The 19099-nt window shown below is 46.6% G+C and overlaps 1 protein-coding gene across 1 annotated transcript in view; it reads left to right on the top strand.

Annotated features, from left to right (window-relative positions):
* LOC147725889 (long-chain-fatty-acid--CoA ligase ACSBG2-like) overlaps positions 1–19099 on the top strand; it is a 380881-nt gene that overhangs the window by 224941 nt on the left and 136841 nt on the right. Inside the window, exons 7-8 of the mRNA XM_086960034.1 lie at positions 16290–16439; positions 17240–17404. Coding sequence (XP_086816160.1) covers positions 16290–16439; positions 17240–17404 — 315 coding nt within the window. The remainder of the gene's footprint in view (positions 1–16289; positions 16440–17239; positions 17405–19099) is intronic.

Below are 19099 nucleotides of genomic sequence, written 5' to 3'. Positions count from 1 at the left end.
TGCAATTTATTAAAATAAAGCCCTCCTAAAAGCATCTTATATCTGCAATGAATATCTAGAATATTAAATATTTACAAGTTAGCATGAATGTGTTTTATGTACAGAACATATGGAGCTCTGTAAAATGGATGAGTATAAGCTTCTGATATCAAACAGAAGCATAGAAAGGCATATGATGCCAGAGAACAGCCATCGAGCCAAGACTGTCTTCAGAGAACTGCCAAGTACCACCATTGCTGATGTGGCACATACAGCTGGATATACAGTCCCTCTATCATAGCGTCTCAGTCATAGCGTCTCAGTGTAGGGGGCACGCAATACCTTGCGCTGTCCCATGGCTCTCTGAAAATGCAGCAAGAAGCCTGCAGCTGCTGGCTGTGAGTCTCACTAACCTGTGGTTGCCTTCCCTTGTGCTCCTGGTCTCCTGGTTGCTACCCCTTGCCCCATAAGATACAAAATGTCAATCACCTGGATGAAAATGGTCCGGTCTACTTCCCACACTGGGGCTCTTCTCTTCTTCATTCCAAAACATCCAAGGAGCTAGGACCCTCTATCGACTATCGTAGATTTAGTGACATCACCATTAATGACTGTTACTTGCTTTCACAAATGAAAGACAGTCTTCTGTCTATTCAAGATCCCAAATATTTTACCAGTAGAGCTTACCATTTGATCCAGCTAAAGAGAGGTGAGGAGTGTACACTCTTTAAATGTTTTAAATGTCGTGTCATGTCCTTTACCGTTACCAATGCTCCAGCAGTCACCTAGAGATTTATTAACAGTATATTCTCTGACTTTCTGAACCAGTTTCTTGTGGTGTATCTTGATAATAACTTGATCATCTCTGCTTTCCTCCATGAGGACCAACTCTATGTTCATTCTCTTCTTCAAATCTCAAGGAAAACCACGTATCCTGTAAAATACAGAAGTGTATGTTTGAGAGAATAGATGTGGAATATCTGGTGCATTGCCTCTTTGAGAGGATTATCTATAGACCCACTTAAGATCACTGCCATCTTGAACTGGCTGACTCCTAAGTCTATTAAAGAGACCCAGAGTTTTTTGGGCCTGGATAACTTTTACAGCTGGTTCATTAAGAATTTCGCCAATATGGGTAGCCACATATCTTCCACTTTAGAAAAGGAGAATCTAACTAAAAGTTATCTTTGGACTCATGAAGCCCATCTACACCCGCCGCGCCTGGACCGCGCCCAGCGCCAGACCCCCTGGTCCTCGCAAACCGCACTCATCCCGCATAACGTACGACACTGCCACCCTCTTAGCCCTTAACCCCGGACGCACAGCACAATGCTACGAGGCTGCCCCAGGACGTACCCACGGCCCTTTCGCCTGCCACTCCTGCAAGTTCAACTGCATCAAGACCCACACCAAATCAACTAACTCCAAACACAGTTCCGACTCTAATCACCTGAAGTGCATCCTGCTGAACACACGCTCGATCCACAGACACGCCACTGAACTCTGGGACCTACTCGACACTGCTTCACCAGACATCGCCTTCCTTACAGAAACCTGGATGAACGCATCATCAGCACCCGACATCGCCATTGCCATCCCTGACAATTACAAGATCGTCCGAAAAGACCGCACCAACCAAACAGGAGGAGGCATCGCCATCGTCCATAAGAACACCATCAAAATCACGACCAGCTCCGACGATATCCTTGCAACTGCCTAACACCTCCACTTCCAGATCCACACCGACCCCAGGACCACACTTAGAGGCACCCTCATCTACAGACCACCAGGAACCCGTAAACAATTCAGCAAAGACATCACTGACTTCATCAGTCCACATGCCCTCGCATCCGAGAACTACATCCTACTGGGAGACCTCAACTTCCACCTGGAAAAGAAAAACGACAGCAACACCACCACCCTTCTGGACAACCTGGCCAATCTTGGTCTCAAACAACTTGTTGACACCCCCACCCAGTTAGCCGGACATACGCTCGACCCAATCTTCACCTCCAGCAAACACATCTCCTTCGATCACACCACAGCTCTCCATTGGACGGACCACTGTTGTGTTCACTTCAGCTACAAAACCACCTCGACCCATAACCCCCCACAACCTATCCCCCGGAGAAAATGGAACAAAATCACCACCGACCAACTCCTCATATCACTCAACCAGAACCCACCCGCCCTCTCCTCGGACCCAAACCAAGCTGCCATCATTTTCAAACAATGGATCACTCACAGCGCTGACAACGCTTCACTGCGCATGCGCCAGCGGAGAACGCCTACTTAAGGCGAGTCCCCGGTCTCCCTCCCCCTGACAAGGTAGCGCACGGCTGCCAGGAGCGTTTAGCGCGCTCGCTGACTAGCGTTTTAAAAACTTTTATCTTTTTTCTTTTAGGTCTACTGGGACCCTTCGCTTTTCACCTCCCCTTACCCGCACTTAAATTGTGACCTCACCACCGCTTGGCGGGTCCGGTGCCTGGGGTGGGCCGCCATTTTGGTTTGGGGTAGAGGCATTCCATCTGACAGCGCTTCACTGCGCATGCGCCAGCGGGGGAACGCCTACTTAACGCTCCTCCCCTAGCGTAGCGGGATCGCGTAGCGGGCGCGCCTTCGAGTGGCCGGAGTTGTGCCAGAGTCCTGCCCGTCTGCGCCCGTCCGCGCTAAGGCCGTGCGGGACGCTGCGGGTAGGTGGGCTGTGGCAGGCGAGACATCTTCCGCGTGCCGCGATGCTGACATACTCCAGGGAGAGTCTATATTCCATCGGTCAGGTCAGTCAGCGGTGTAGGCTTCCGCCGGTTCATCCGCTCTGTGGCCCGTACCCTTGCCGCTGCAATGGTTGGGCGCTTGACCCCCCGGGTTCCATCCTCCGGAAGGGCTCGTTAGTTGTCCACCGTATTAAGGGCTCTCCGCCATTTCTAAGGGTTTTAAACCTGAATGTTAGATCGGCATTGAAACATCATCAAGATATTTACGATCTAATTGAGGATGAAGCCCCCGATGTCTTTGCCATTACTGAAACCTGGCTTCAGGACGCGGATGTTGCTATTTCCAATCTAGCATGCCCCCCTGACTATTCTATGTTTACTCTTAATAGATCGTCCAGAGGCGGTGGTATAGCTCTCATAGTTAGGTCTTGTTTTACCTGCGTGTGGAGCGGCCTCAACATTGCCGGGTGTGAAAGTGCCTCCTTTAAGATCCTAGTCAGCCCCCAGTTTACGTTCTCTGGGATGGTCGTGTATCGTCCGCCGGGTAGCGATGTGGTGTTCAGAAATTCATTCCCTGACGCAGTTGGCACACTAGTTATAGGTTGTGCTAACTATTCCATCTTGGGTGATCTGAACCTACACTTCGATACCCCTTCCAACCTGACGGTACGCAGCATTTCTGCTGACTTAGAGGCCTTTCAGCTCTCCCAGCTGGTTTCTCAGCCTACTCATGTGGGGGGACATATCCTGGACCCCTCCTTTACTAATCTGCCGGAGACTAAAATCACATCTATCTCTCCGTTAGCGTGGACTGACCACTCCCTGGTAACCATCCAATGTCCTATACCCGTGACCCCTTCCATCTCTTCGGTCAGACGGGTATCTAGGAGGCTCTGGAACAAACTCAGGCTAGAAGACTTTCACCGCCTTCTAGCTGAAGAGCCGCTTGGCCCACTGAATGGCGTGGAAGAGGGCTATGACCATTTTTGCTCTTGGATTGCCAGGGCTCTGGACTCTCTGATTCCTATCGTATCGAGCAAAATCAGTACCAGAGAGTCGAGTCCCTGGTATGATAGCGCCCTACGTGCCTTGAAGGGAACCTGTAGACGGGCGGAGAGAGCATGGCGGAAGACGTATGGGGCTGATCTGAAAGCCGCATATGTTGCCTCTGTCAAGATCTATCACCGGGCAATTTGTCGAGCCCGTGCGGCATTTTATGCTGCTGAAATTCGTAACAGCTCAAACCCGTCAAAGACCATCTTCAAGGCCATGAAAGATCTTTTGGCGAAGCGGACCTCCTCTGTGGCTGTAGGCTCCATCTCCCACTGTGAGTCCCTTGCTTCTTACTTTTTGGGAAAAGTCCAAGCTATTTACCGGGCATTCCCCAGCACAGGGACTGACTTGGGAAGTTCCAATGGGGAATTACCTCATACTACCCTGCTTTCATTTCGCCCTCTTTCTCCGGAGGGGTTTGACAAACTTGCGCTGCAAGTTAAATCTGGTTCTCCATCGGATCCAGTAAGGCCTGCTCTTTTCAGAGATCAGGCCTTTATGGGACGTTCTGTTGTATGTTCCCTAGTCAACCTCTCATTGGAGTCGGGTGTGGTTCCTACTAAGTGGAAGCAGGCGGTGGTGTCCCCAATCATCAAGAAGCCCACCATGGACCCATCGAAGCCCGAAAGTTACCGCCCCATCTCACTGCTACCCTGGCCAGCGAAGATAACAGAGGCTTACGACAACTTGGCCCTGTCAGAACATCTCTCCCGGACCACCGCCCTTGATCCCACACAAAACGGCTTCCGTGCTGGGCACAGCACGGACCGCTCTCCTCGTGATGGTAGAACATCTTCGTGCGATGTTGGATGCTGGTCAGACGGCGGCGCTGATATTGTTAGACCTCAGCGCCAACTTTGACACGGTCTCTCACAGTATCCTTCTGCATCGGCTCGAGGAGATTGGTGTCGGGGGTCAGGCGCTGCTGTGGTTCCGCTCCTTCCTCGGCAATCGTTCCTTCTGTGTTGCCATCCCTCCCTTCAAGTCCAGCTTCCAGCCACTGGCCATGGGGGTTCCGCAGGGATCCTCACTGAGTCCCACGTTGTTCAATCTGTATGTGAGACCGCTGGCTGATGTCGCCAGGCAGTGGGGCCTAACCTTGGTCTCATACGCCGACGACACACAGCTAGCGGTTACTCTCAGCGGGGATGCGGAACAAGAAACACCCAGGTTTCAGGAGGGACTGAAGGCGGTGGCTAGCTGGTTAACGGGGAACTGTCTCCAGCTCAATGCCACTCAGACAGAGGTCATGATTGTCGGAAGGGGAGTGGATCTATGGGGTGACCAATGGTGGCCGCCAGAGTTGGGACCAACTCCGACTCCGGTGTCGGAGTTGAAAAACCTGGGAGTCTGGCTGGATGCTGGTCTTACCTTCGTAGGACACACCAAAAAAACAGCTGCTTGTTGTTTTGGCCTGCTGAGAGGCTTACGACCTGTCCTCAAATACTTTGACGCCCCAACCAGGCAGCTGGTAATCCAGGCCACTGTCATCTCTCCCCTGGATTACGCTAGCTCTCTCCTGGTCGGGGCCAATCAGGCTGAGCTTACCCGCTTGCAACGGGTACAAAATGCTGCGGACAGGCGATTGTAGGCCTGCCCAGATTTTGCTCGGTGTCAAGTGTCCTTAGCTCCCTGCACTGGCTTCCAATGAGGAAGCGTATCCTCTTCAAGGTCCTTTGCTTAACCTTCAAGATTTTGAGAGGTATAGGCCCTGAAATTATGTCCAGTTTTCTTTCTTTCTATGTCCCTACGCGCACCCTTCATTCCCAAGGCCAGGCCTTTGCTGTGGTTCCTAGATACAGGCTTTGCCGTGTGGGGGGACGTCCCTTCAGCGTGAAAGCTGCAACAACCTGGAACTCTCGGCTGAAATTCGTCGGCTGGAGGACCTCACGGTCTTCCGGAAAGCCATAAAAACCTTTCTGTTTTAGTCGCCCTCTTAAGTTTTCTGCTTAGTTCCTGTTATGTTATGTTCTACCTTGTCAATGCGCCAGGACGCTCCTTAGCTGGAGTAGCTGTGCGCACAACAAATAACAATAACATAACATAACATTTAGCACCCATGAAAAACCATCACACCAAACAAGACAACAAAAAGGCCCCCTGGTTCAACGATGACCTTAAGAAATCCAAGAAGCTATGCCGTACTCTCGAGAAAACATGGAGAAAAAACTCAACCACTGACAACATGACCACCTTCAAATCAGCCTCCCGCAAACACCACCAGCTGATTCGATCCACCAAGAAATCAACATTCAGGAACCGACTCGATAACAACGCCCATAACAGCAAGGAACTATTCAACATCGTCAAAGAATTCACCAACCCCGCCACAGCCTCAAACGACATCACTCCCTCCCAAGAACTCTGCGACTCGTTATCCTCCTTCTTCTACAACAAAATTGCAGACATACATAACAGCTTCAAAAACAGTTCCAACGAACAATCCTCCCCACCCCCCTCAGAACCTAAACCACCCTCAAACTACCTCAACGCCTAGAACCCAATCACCACTGAAGACACCACCCGCCTAATGAACTCAATCCACTCTGGCTTGCCAACTGACCCATGTCCCCACCACATCTACAACAAAGCAGACTCCATCATCGCACCCCATCTCCGTGATGTCATCAACTGCTCCTTCAACTCTGCTACCTTCCCAGAATGTTGGAAACACGCCGAAGTCAGCCACTCCTGAAGAAACCCACAGCAGACCCCTCTGAACTTAAAAACTACCGCCCCATACCCCTCCTCACATTCCCAGCCAAAGTCATTGAGAAAGCCGTCAATAACCAACTCGCCGCCTTCTTGGAATCCAACAACTCCCTCGATCCCTCACAATCCGGCTTTCGAGCCAAACACAGCACCGAAACCGCCCTCATCGCAGCAACAGACGACATCTGAACACTACTGGACAACGGAGAAACAGTGGCCCTCATTCTACTCGACCTCTCCGCCGCCTTCGACACTGTCTGTCACAGCACCCTCATACAACGCATCAGCAACATCGGCATAAAAGGTAAAGCCTTTGACTGGATCATCTTGTTCCTCGCCGGAAGAACCCAGAGAGTCCGCCTCCCCCCATTCAAATCAGAGGCCACCGAAGTCATCTGCGGTGTACCACAAGGATCATCTCTTAGTCCCACCCTCTTCAACGTTTACATGAGTCCACTCGCTTCCATCGCGCGCCAACACAACCTCAACATCATCTCCTACGCGGACGACACCCAGCTGATCCTCTCCCTCACCAATGACCCCAACACCGCCAAAACCAATCTGCACGAAGGCATGAAAGATGTAGCCATATGGATGAAAAACAGCCGCCTAAAACTTAACTCAGACAAAACGGAAGTGCTCATCCTCGGATCATCCCCCTCTGCCTGGGACGACTCATGGTGGCCTTCGGATCTGGGCTCTGCACCCATACCCACAGACCACGCTCGTAACCTAGGCTTCATCCTAGACTCCTCCCTCTCGATGACCAGACAAGTCAACGCCGTCTCATCCTCATGCTTCAACGTACTTCGTATGCTCAAAAAAATCTTCCATTGGATCCCCACGAGACAAGAAAGACTGTCACCCACGCACTGGTTACGAGTCGGCTTGACTACGGAAACACTCTCTACGCCGGAATTTCAGCCAAACTACAGAAAAAGCTCCAACACATCCAAAACGCATCGGCGAGACTCATTTTGGACATCCCTTGCCAAGATCACATTACCGGCCACCTGAAAGACCTCCACTGGCTTCCCGTCAACAAGAGAATAACTTTCCGTCTCCTCACCCACGCACACAAGGTCCTCTACAAAATAGGACCCGAATGCCTCAACACTCGACTATCCTTCTATACACCCAACCGCCAACTAAGATCCTCCAATCAAGGCTTTGCCGCAGTCCCGCGTATCCAAAGATCCGCCATGGGAGGTAGATCCTTCTCATACTTGGCGCCCAAGACCTGGAACTCACTCCCCACTCACTTCCGCCTCACACAAAACCACATCTCCTTCAGAAAAGAACTTAAAACCTGGCTATTCGATAAATAATGAACCCCCTCCCCAAGCGCCTTGAGACCCTCTGGGTGAGTAGTGCGCTATACAAATTCTTGAACTTGAACTTGAACTTGAGGATTTTGTCAATCTCAAGAAAGCTTCACCCTAGCTTCTGTACTCAAGCACTCAGACCTATCCAGAAAATCCATTGTGGTTACTTCTGCTTCCAATTTTGCAAAAGTAGCAATTCAGCTTCTGCTACAGAAGGAGGATAATTTAGAGTATTGAATTTGTAATGTCTCCCATGTCCTGAATTCATGTGAGCTATAGCATTAAGTTGATGACTTCAAGCTCCTGGTCCTCAGGCATGTTTGCATGGAGTGGCAGCATTTTCATATGGGAGCATTCGAATATTTTGAGGTTTGGAGGGATCATCAAACTCTCCAATTTCTGCAGAACATTCAATGTAGGATCAGCTGGTATGCTCGCTGGGCCTATTTCTATTCACAATATTATTTTTATATACTCACATCACTTGTACATAGTATATTCTTGCCAATGCCTTGTCTAAATGGGACATTATGGTTAAGGATTTCAAAACGTCTGTCCTTTTTCTTCCTGCCAAAGTTGAGTGTCTGACAAGATATTTTTTACAGTATGTTAAAGATGCTCATGTTGAGACCTTGAAACTTTACCGAGTCAAGTACTCTCGGCCAGAATCTACATTTATTCCAACAGTCCTTTTTGATCCCAATTAAGGAGCTCAAACCAAGGTTCTGGGAATGTGTCATGGCACTGCAGTGGCAGGTCATTCCAGAGTTAAATCAACTTTGAAGTTAGTCTTAAGTTATTTCTGGTGTTCACCAGAATATGAATTATACGCAGAGCTACTGGAGTAATGCGATTGTGCGGCCGTGGCAATTTCTGCCTGATTATAGAATTTGCCAGTTCAATTTTGTTCTTGGTATTATGGATCCTTTTTAATAAACAATCAGGTCAATCATGTTGCCATTAGGCTTAATCACTCTAATTCTTGGAAGATTACCCCTATTTTCATGTCTCCCAGCAGCAGTCTTTGGTGCTTTATCCTTTCCTGTTATTCTAGATGGGGAGCCAAAATACGGGGTTAGTGAGATCTGTGATTCCTGGATTTTCAGAGATCAATTACAGGTATTCATTCACTGGAAAGGCTAGCCTGCTAGAGAGCATTGATGGATTTTTGCCTTTTCAGTCCATGTCCCTAGATTGGTTTGACAAATTTTTCAGGAATTTTGTGATGAGCATAGGGCCTTGGGTTGGACATATACTATGCTCCCCATGACCCAAAAAACACCAGAAGAAGCCTGCAGCTATGGGCTTGGAGTCCCCTTGTGCTACTGGTCTCCTGGTTGCTGCTCCTTCCCCTTAGAGCTCCAAAGTTGCAATCACTTGTTTGTAACTCTGCAGCGGCCTCTTAAAGCTACTCCGCAGTAAGTCCAGTTCAGGTTTTCGCTGTTCTTTAATTTCCCTTTCTATCATGGTTCTTCATTCCATTGTTTTCTTCCTGATTTTCTCAATCCTTCATGGTTCCTGTCGCATGATGTTTGATGCCATTTACTTTTCCTGTTCTTTTGCTATTTAAGGGCTTCAGTCTGGTTGGAGGGTGTGTCACAACAAAGCAATGTTACTTTGGTTGTGTCCTCACTCCATCTTTTTGCTGATCCTTACTCTTTGTTATAGAAGAATTCCTGTTTGACCTTTGATCCTTGATTTTCTTTAGCCCTCTGATGTCCTTATCCAGCAAGGGCATTTTTATGCTGTTTGCTTTTCCTCCTGAGAAGGTAGCAGCTTCTCAAGGGCAATTGCCTATCACATATTCCAGTGTGTGAATAAATTGTGGTTTTTGGATACAGTTGCCCTATACCTTGGACAGCAGAAGACCAAGGACCGGACTGCAGGTAAGCATTCAGCCCTGAATAGGTTGTGCCTCCCTAAGTATCCATCGGTTTCCGACATGGATTGTGATATTGACCTGGCTGTTGTTCTTCGGGTACAAACCCTAGTAATGACCAGTTAAGGAACTGAGAATGCTGCCCTTCGTCGAGCAATCCACTCCAGAACTTGCAACCTGTCTGCCATCAGTCCTTTACCTTCTAGGTATTCTGGAGAACCTTTAAGGTGTTTTTGGACAGCTTAGTGTTTTAGTTTGCCTTTCGAACTTCTCAATTTTCTTCTGACCGATCCAAAGTGGGGCATCTGATTTATTCCTTAGCTTGTGCAGCTCTGGCTTTAGAAAACCCCTCTAGTTGTTGCAGAAAACCCCATCTGAACAATTATGACAACTTTTTGCGAACTTCATGAAGATGTTTTAGAGACCCGATTGTGAAGCTTCTACAGAGGATGCCTTGTGTGAGATTTCTCAGGGAAATCACGGAGCACTGTCCTAAAGTACAATTTCATGAGCTTGATGAAGAAACTACCTGAGTGGAATGCATTCAGATGGCAATATTCTGAAGAGGGTTAAAGGAGGTGTTAAAGGATGTGCTGCCATGACCTTCTTCATTTGCTGAACTCCTGGATCATGTTCTGATTAAACCTAAAGTTAGAGGGTGCTCAATGGAAAAGTGGAGAGTTCATTCTTCCCAGAGTCTTAAGGCTGAATCTATTACTGAGTTTATTGATCCTTTGCCTGACAAAGCAATGCAGGTTGGATCTGCTACAGACCCATTGAACTACATCAAAAAGGATTGAAAGAGTAAGGAAAGCTTATTTCTCTATTGTGCAAGCCCACATCATCTGCTGTTGGACTGTCCTGTTAAACAGGGGGAAGGGGTGGGATATTCTTCCCTCACTAAAGTTTTCTGTTCCTCCAATGGGTCTAGCTCACGCTTTTTGTGTTGAATTTAATTCTTCATTTTCTGTGCCGTACAGTCTTCTCTGGTCCAGCTGTGTTAGATTCTGGTGACTTTGGAATGTATATAGACTTGAGTTTTGCTTGGAGACTCCAAGGGGCATATTATCAAGAACAGCGTTAAAATTATTGCCGCTTTAGCGGCAGAAAACTGCAGCTAAAGCTGTGATAATGGGCTTGATGACATGCCGTGGAGAGTTCCAATAGAAGCCCATGTTTGCACCAGAACATGGGCTTATATGGGAATTCACAAGTGCATATTATCAAGCCCATTATTGCCGCTTTAGCGTCAGTTTCCTGCCGCTAAATTAGCGATAATTTTACGCCGTTTCTTGATAATAAGCCCCAAAATTCTGGTCAGGAAGAAAGTTTCTCCAGACCATGTACAAACGTTTCAATGAATCTCCATTGACTCTGGGTCTCATGGCCTCCCCCACGGTTACACTCTTGGTGTGTTTAGCTATTCATAAAACCAAAGGTTGACTTTGATCTAGTCATGCCTCCTAGTTATGCTATAGGGCTTTGAATATAGTGGCTAGAATGATACAATTGCCATATCAATTGAGAAATTAGGGCTGTGTCTCTTTCCTCTCAGTTCTGTAGAAACAATCATCATTCAGAGTGGAGCTACTGGGCTCCAGTGGTGCAATACCTTTCTGAAGGCCTGTCTCCTTCCACTATTGCTCAGACCTTGTCCATCTCTATGGCTTATCAAGATTTCTTTGTCGTTTTCCGAAGCCTTCCTCTGTGACACTCGCTCCTCATAGGGATTTGAATTGTGCCATCCTTACCTTTCCTGGAGCCATTATTTCTTATGGCAGGAAATATTGTCTTTCCAGAACCGGATTTTGTAGAAATATTTGGTTGAACTTTAGGAGCACATGCACCACCTGTGGTAAACAAATACTGGTGATATTACTGGTTACAAGGAGGACATTATGTGTTCTCTAGATTGTATTTTCACTGCAAGTCATAATTTCCTCTGGCACTAATGATACCACAGGTGGTAATAAAAATACCAATAATGTAAAGATTACCACCAAGCATAAAGATAATCTTTGCAGAATGGAGAGGATGTGGCATAACAGCATGAGTGTCTGACTTTGGAACAGTGGAACTGTGGAACTGGGTCTGAGTCTCGGCGTCGGCGTCGGCGCAGCATCCTGTGATTCTGAGCAAATCACCTAATCTACCTGTGCCTAAAAAAAAAAAGTATGTCTAGTTATGCAATGTAACTGATTCTTATATGTAAAGTGCTCCAATCCCTTCTGGTTGTGTTTGTGCTAGATACAACTGAAATAAAAAAATAAAATTGCAAATCACTGCTGATTCTATTACTATTGAACTACGATCTAAGCCTGTACTCTTTCTCCTACAACACATTTGTGTGTGCACTGCAGGACTTTTTTGGTCTCGCTAGGCAGCGCGCATGCGCTTCAAGGTAAAAAGACCTTTTGCGACCGCTTGGGCTTATCAGCCCAAAACGTGCACGCGTTCCATTGCCTTCAATGGCAACACGTGCACGTGAGGCGATCTACTTGCGAGAGCGCGCGCCATGAAATGGCAGCAATTATCGCTCCCCCGAATAAATTGTGCAGGCCCCCCTACCTCCCCACTGCTGCTACCCGAGCCGCGCCCCCCCCTGCAGCGGTGTCACGCTTGTTTTTTATTATCAGAACCATACTTCCAGGCACTGTTGCCTGCTAATGTATTTGCAAAGGGAGCATCTGGCATCTAAACTTTGGCTGGTCGGCAACACCACACTTACTCCTATGTTCAATGACTCCGTGGACACGACTAGGATTAAAACGAGTAAAAGATTGGTCACCAAGTCTCTTCAGGCAGTGCACAGAATAGAAGGAAACATTTGTTTGACTGCACAGCAACCACTACCTCAGACTTACTGCTGTTATTAATGCGGCTGCGCACGCTCGAGTCGTATCCGGATGTGGAAAGCTTCTGCGGTGTCGCTGCCTCCAAGGGGAACACGGGTGCTACAGTAGGGACTTGATCCAGCCAACGCGGGAGGATAAACAATGGGCCCGGGGCAGGGATATAATTTATATGGTGGGCAAGGCAATACCCCTTGGAAAATGTCTGCTGAGTCACAACTTTAAAACGTGATATTTGGTACACTTTTTACCTCTAACTACCCGAATACCGGTAACCGCAGCCAAGCAACACAGGGTTACCTTACTGATGCCCGTAGTGAGCACACGCGCGTGGATTCAAAGGAGATTGCTGGGGTTTGTATTTCATTGTTCCAAAATCTTGCAAGAGGGAGCCACATCCGAGCGGCGCGTGGACTATATTTCCCATCGTGCCTGGCTCGAAACGAGCTAGAGTAGCTCAGAAAACAAAGCTAAATTCCTGCAGCATAGCAGTGTGTGCAGGAAACAAAATAGCTGCTCAGGCCTGGGAATTAGTATCCTCTTGATCTTTCATTAACCCTTTTTTTCTTCCATTTGGCTGAAACGCACCTTATAAAATATTGCAAGGATCCAAATGCAACGGTCCGAAAAGATCCTATATATAAAACCAATTTCTTGATTTTAAATTGATAATGTTTTTTTAATTCTTTGGCCAAAATACGAACAACGTTCAATATTGAAGGCATGTTGTTTTGGAGATTCAATATATTTTATTTTTAAGTAAACGTGTTGTGTTTCCGGCCACTTGAACACCCAAGAACATTACGTTCATCCTCGGCTCACCTGCTAAGAGTCCCCCGCACAAGAAGGGCTAACTGGGGTGACAAAGGTTTTAACGTTGCCACAGCCAAATTGTGGAACACACTCCCTCTCCACATCAAATGTGCGCCAACTTTGCTCAACTTCAGAAAAAAACGGAAAACTTGGTTGTTCCCAGCCTAATTCCCCCCCTATCCGCCAGAGAGTTCTGCAACTATAGCGCCGAGACACCCTCGGGTATTTGCGCGCTCTAAAAATCGCCAAATAAATAAATAAACATCTATGCTAACAGTTATTTTGGAACATAAAAGGAAGAACTAATTTCCACATTAATTTGTATTACCATAAAGCATTGCTCTTCAAATTTTTTATGCAGCGCCCCCACACAAAAAAAAATCATCAGGGGCCCTCCTTAGAATTTTTTTTAAAGCATTATTTTATATAGACAACGTTTAAATACGTCTAGACTCAGGTAAACATTGTAAAGTTCTCTTTCCTTACCGTTTTAACAAGCATTGGCATAGCCAATGGGTCTCGCCTTTGGGACCTTATAAGTGTTTAGCAATGCAACAGTTGATGTTGTTGCACCGAGAATATTGTGCTGGATAACTGAATACTTAAGGTCCCAAAAGCGAGACCTATTGGCTATGCCAATGCTTGTTTTTATTGCTAGAGCACAGTTGGGTCTCACTGAGGATTAGAAAACAACAGGTCAGTGGAAAAAGTAACAGGGATTCTCTCCAACAAAGCCATATCTCTGGTTTATTATGAAGGAATAAGACTGTAGCTGAACATGGATATAGTGCATTAAAATATGTTGAAAATACAATAAAGACTGGAATGAAAGGAAGAATGTAATTCAGAAATGATACTTTGATGTTGCTGAGAGCAAATACAATAATATGCAGAAAAACTAGTGAAAACAAGTAATCATGGTGTGACGCCAACAATGGAAGAAAGATGACTCATGAGGCTGGAATTGTGCATTGTAAAAAGTCTGTTGACACAAGTGAGGAGGACTATTTCGGGATTATGGGAAACAGAACAGCGAAGGATCCATTAGAAAACCAAGCAGGTAAATGATGAACCAGTTTGCGGTGATATATGGCAAGGCAGGGTAAAGAAGCATTTGAGGTCACAGGAAGACTATGGACCTGGGTACTCAATAGTGGCGTAAGGGGTGGAACTGGAACATTTCTCTGTAAAGGTTCATTTACTTTTTATGGTGACACATGGGAGGCCAACATTTTATGAAACAAAGTTCTGTTAATTAGTAGATATGAGATGTGAGGAATTGACTTTAAGGGTTTACACAATGAAACTGATGGAATGTGTTATTCCAGAAAGCTGTGCATTTGGAATAAATCAGGGTGAGCCCCCTGACAAAGCATTATCAATCTGAAGTGTATTGGGAAGATATAGAAGTCTCAAACTTAAAATAATTAATATATGTATGTTCTAATTCGAAGTCAGTTTAGAGAACCTTTACATAATTGTAACAGAATCCTTGAAAAAGAAAGAAACACATGTAAGTATATTTTTGATTGGAGATCATTCTTTGAAACCATAGTAGGTAGATTGTAGAGAGTTCTGAATGGTGATGGTTTCACCTCTCAAAATACAGCACTTTGAAGGCCTTCCACACTTAACAAGGGGGGTTGAGTTAAAAATGACATGGTGTTTCAACATTAGTTCACATATTCCGTTCTGAGAAGTCACTGTCTGTAGATCTATGCCTGGTCGACATGCTCAGCTTACAGACATGCTGTGGTACAATTCAATAGATTTAGACCCTGTCTGCAAGACAATCAAACACCTGTGTATGAAGCCCAACAGCATGTGCTGTCTTCCTGCTCAATGTCCCTTCGATATAAAGATAGGCTGTTACTAGAGCATCCTGATATCCTGATTGCACACCAATAGTACATCTCAACAGTTTTCCACAAGAGGTTATTCAAGAAGCAGTGGGGTCTCAACTTGATTATTGCAGTTCTTCAGACTTTTGACTGCCACCCCCTATGATCCATTGTCTTAAAATCCAGTGGCTAGAGTTCTGTTAGGACTGCCTAGCAAAAAAAAATGTTCTCACCATTTGAAACAGCTGCACTGGCCACTCTGCACTGCTCATAAAGCCCTCTTCAAGCAAGGCCCTGAATTTACTGAGACGACCTTCTCTTGATATCATTCTGCTTGCAGTTTGACATCTGGTTCAGTACAACTTCTAAGAGCTCCTGGGATCTTGCAGACCCATCAGAGTTGCCGACCATTTTCCCGTCCTGCCTGCCAAATCCTGAACTCTGTTCCTCGGTCTGTGCCTCCATGCATCTATGTAGACAAGAACTGCTGCTTGTTCAGTATTCTCAGCATCCGCGAGTGCTGCTTCCTCCTTTTCCCTGTGCCTATTTATCATTGTTCAACATACCCCACTTGTAGACTCTCAAGAATGGTGAGTTCCAGATGTGAACATCTGTGGTTAGTTCAATGAAATCTTTGGAGATGGAGGGCAGGCACTTCTACAGCAACACCACATGTCAACATTCTTAAATGCCCCATGATAAGGCTACTGGTCACACCATACCACTCTGCACTGCCTCCGACCTGTCTAGATTCTGGCATACTGTGCTCTAAGACACATGTGCACAGCGATTGCACAAGTCATCTGAAGTGTCCACAAAGAGCTGCCATGCAACTTTCAGGCTGCTCAATGTCCACATCCACTTAAAATAGACTTTAGAGAGCAGCCCCCGGGCCTGTGCCTCGGATCTTTCTTTGTCGTCCTACATTTCCTCTCATCCATCACTAGAAAATCTTTCTGGTAATATGTCTGTGGGACATTTAAACTCTTACTAAGTATATCTTCCTGTTTACTACCAAAAATAGAAGCATATCTTTACTGAAGTTGCCTTAGAATGCCCAATCTCATGGATAGTGTTTAGTTTTGAGGTTTTTCTAACACATCACTCTTTTCTGTCAACAGTGGAAAGAGTTCATGCAGGTGGGATCATCCGTTCCTGATGAAAAGTTAGATGCTATCATCGCTTCGCAGAAGGCCAATGAGTGTTGCATTCTGATCTACACCTCCGGCACCACGGGGCAGCCTAAAGGGGTGATGCTGAGCCATGACAATGTGAGTGTTACCATTGGAAATGCACTGTTGGCCAAGGTCTTGATCTGCCCCAAGCTTCAGTGAGATACTGCTGACAGCCAATGGAGATCAAGAAGGACCAGGGTGATTGGGGCGGGTTTTGGCAGTTTCTTCCAAATGATCAAGTATGAACGTGGTTAGTCACTGTAACCTAGGGATGTGGCCAGAGATTTATGCTTCTAAAAACCCACTATGTAAGCATGCTATTTAAAGCACAAAGGACATATAATGCTCATGTGCCTGGTAACTTTTATTACCAAGCCCATTGGAATTTATGGTCCACTCATAGAATGGGACAAAGTGTGCTGTTTCACACTTATCAATGTTTTGTTTCCTTCATATTGTCTGTCTCTGGATATGTGAATGATGTTTGGAGTTCTGCACAGCAGGCATCCTGCAGTGGCATGAAGTAAAGCATCTTGGGCCAACTTAAGACAACCCACCTTCCTAGAGCACTGGTGCCATATCTTAGCGGATGGCCGTCTGCTGGTGGTCTTAAATCCAAATGTTACTCCTGAGAAGTGACTTCTTGAATGTAAGAAGAACAAGGCAGGAAAAGAGGTAAAGTGAGAAGTCTTCATGCAATCATTTAGGATTAATGACAGTTCAGCCATCCAGCACCCGGATACCCTCATAGCTGACAAGAAGTGCTCTAAAAAAGATTGATTGAGCTACATAGTAAAAAATAAATTAAGTAATTCTCGTCTTGATTTAGAAATTAGTTTGTTTATTTTGGAGGTCCGAGTTCCTCAATTAACTTGCATTTTTTTCTCCTTCTCAAGATCACATGGACCACGAAATTATTTGGCAACTATACTGGCAAGCAAGAAAACGAGAATATTCTCAGCTACCTGCCCTTGAGCCATGTCGCGGCACAGTGCTTTGACATCTGGCTCACCATGCGCTTCGGAGGGACCACCTACTTTGCAAGCCCAGATTCCCTAAAGGTAACCTGTCTGCGTGATCAGTGCTCACTGCATGTTGTACACGTGGTTTTCTCTTGGGATCTTACCTGGTGATATTGGCGGTCTTCTGTAGACTGCGTTAAACCCCTCATATGATACCCAGTGGATTCACCTGATATTCAATCTGTGACTCAGGTCTTCAGTCTTGCCTCATCATGTGTGTTTAAGGTCCACGCCCCTCGCAGACAACTAAGGTCAACCCTTGAGGCTGATTTATGAACAGACCTAGAGGAGGAGGTCTCTGGCCTCCTCAATGGCACATGTTTGGCCACTTCTGAAAAGAGAAGCCAGATGCTGTATCTTTACCAAATACAGCCCAGTCTCTGAACTCCTATTTTTGCTTTGGTTTCAAATGAAGGGCCTTATTTACGCATGAATTGGCATAGGGCAGCGACACAAGGCTTTTTGCTGCGCTGCCCGACGCAATTTCAAAGGACAGAAATGCACCATAGTTACACGATACTGTGCATTCCTGTCCTTTCAGCCGGCACACAGTTTGCAGCCTAGCACCAACACAGGCACCCTTGCGTCATGGTGCAAGGATGTCTATGTTGTTGGCATGATTGTTTTTATGCAGGAAGGGGTCCCATCCTGCTCAACAAAAACACTCAATGGAAGATTTTATCTTGTTCTATGTGTGCTGCAGAATGCAGCAGATCTGCAAAGAGGAAAATAATAAGGCAACTTGAAAACATTTCTCCTCTTTACTCCTGCTCTGGAGAGGCATGAGGATTCGGTGCTGCCCAGTATTTATGGGATTTTGTAAATCTGGAGCAGCATCAAAGTCCATGAGTGTTGCATGGGAACACCCACCCCAACGCCCATGGAAAGCTTCCTTGACACAGAGTAAGGCCTCACTCCATATCTATGAAGCCATGCAAAGCCACACAGGGGTGCGACTGAGAAGCCTGTGCCAACAGAACATCAAAAATAGTGACGCCCCAGTGGCACAGGCCTTTACGATATTGAGCTTTTGAATGAAGAATCAGTACAAGGCAAGGTTCGGATAAGTGACCTCAGTGCACCACCAGCGGCACTGGGGCGGCCAGTTGCAGAGGTCATCCTCAGGATCTGGTGCCAAAGTTATCCAATAATGAAAGGGGGTAATCAAAGTAGTACTACTTGCAGGTGAGTAGCATGGTTTTAGAACCCAGTCTCTGGGGGTTAAGGTGAGCACAGGGGTCACAAAGCAGCACCAAAATTACACCCTCAGCAACAAGGTGGGCCACGTGCAGAGTGCCAACACAGCGTTGGGCACCCAATTCAAACTAATGGGGAATCTCAAAGGTGGAAAAAGGCTGCAGGCTCAGGCCAGGAGGCTGCAAGGTAAGTTGGGATGTGCTGGGGTGTCGGGACACCATCAGCTGATCTCCCCAAGGCCCAGGGGCTCTGGTTGCAAGGGTATCCTTCAGTGTTTTAAATCAGCTTACTGGTGCAGGTTGAGGGTGGGGGGTCATCGTGCAAAGGATGCAGGCATCGACATGGAGTCTGGCAGGGGTCAACCCATGGTAGACTCTTGCTGTAAATCTCTGAGGAACCTTTGCTAGACTGGTGGGATACTGGAACACAGGCAGTGGGCATCGGGTGCAGAGGTGGTCGGTTCCGCAGGCAGAGCACTTTGTCTTTAAAGCTGGTTGTCTTCTGGATAGGTCCTCTGTACAGAGGAGATTATGTATT

The sequence above is a fragment of the Lissotriton vulgaris genome, chromosome 3_1 (genome assembly GCF_964263255.1).
Source record: "Lissotriton vulgaris chromosome 3_1, aLisVul1.2, whole genome shotgun sequence".
NCBI lineage: Eukaryota > Metazoa > Chordata > Amphibia > Caudata > Salamandridae > Lissotriton > Lissotriton vulgaris.
The sequence above is the reverse complement of the archived record's forward strand: the minus strand, read 5'-3'. Positions and strand labels throughout refer to the sequence as shown.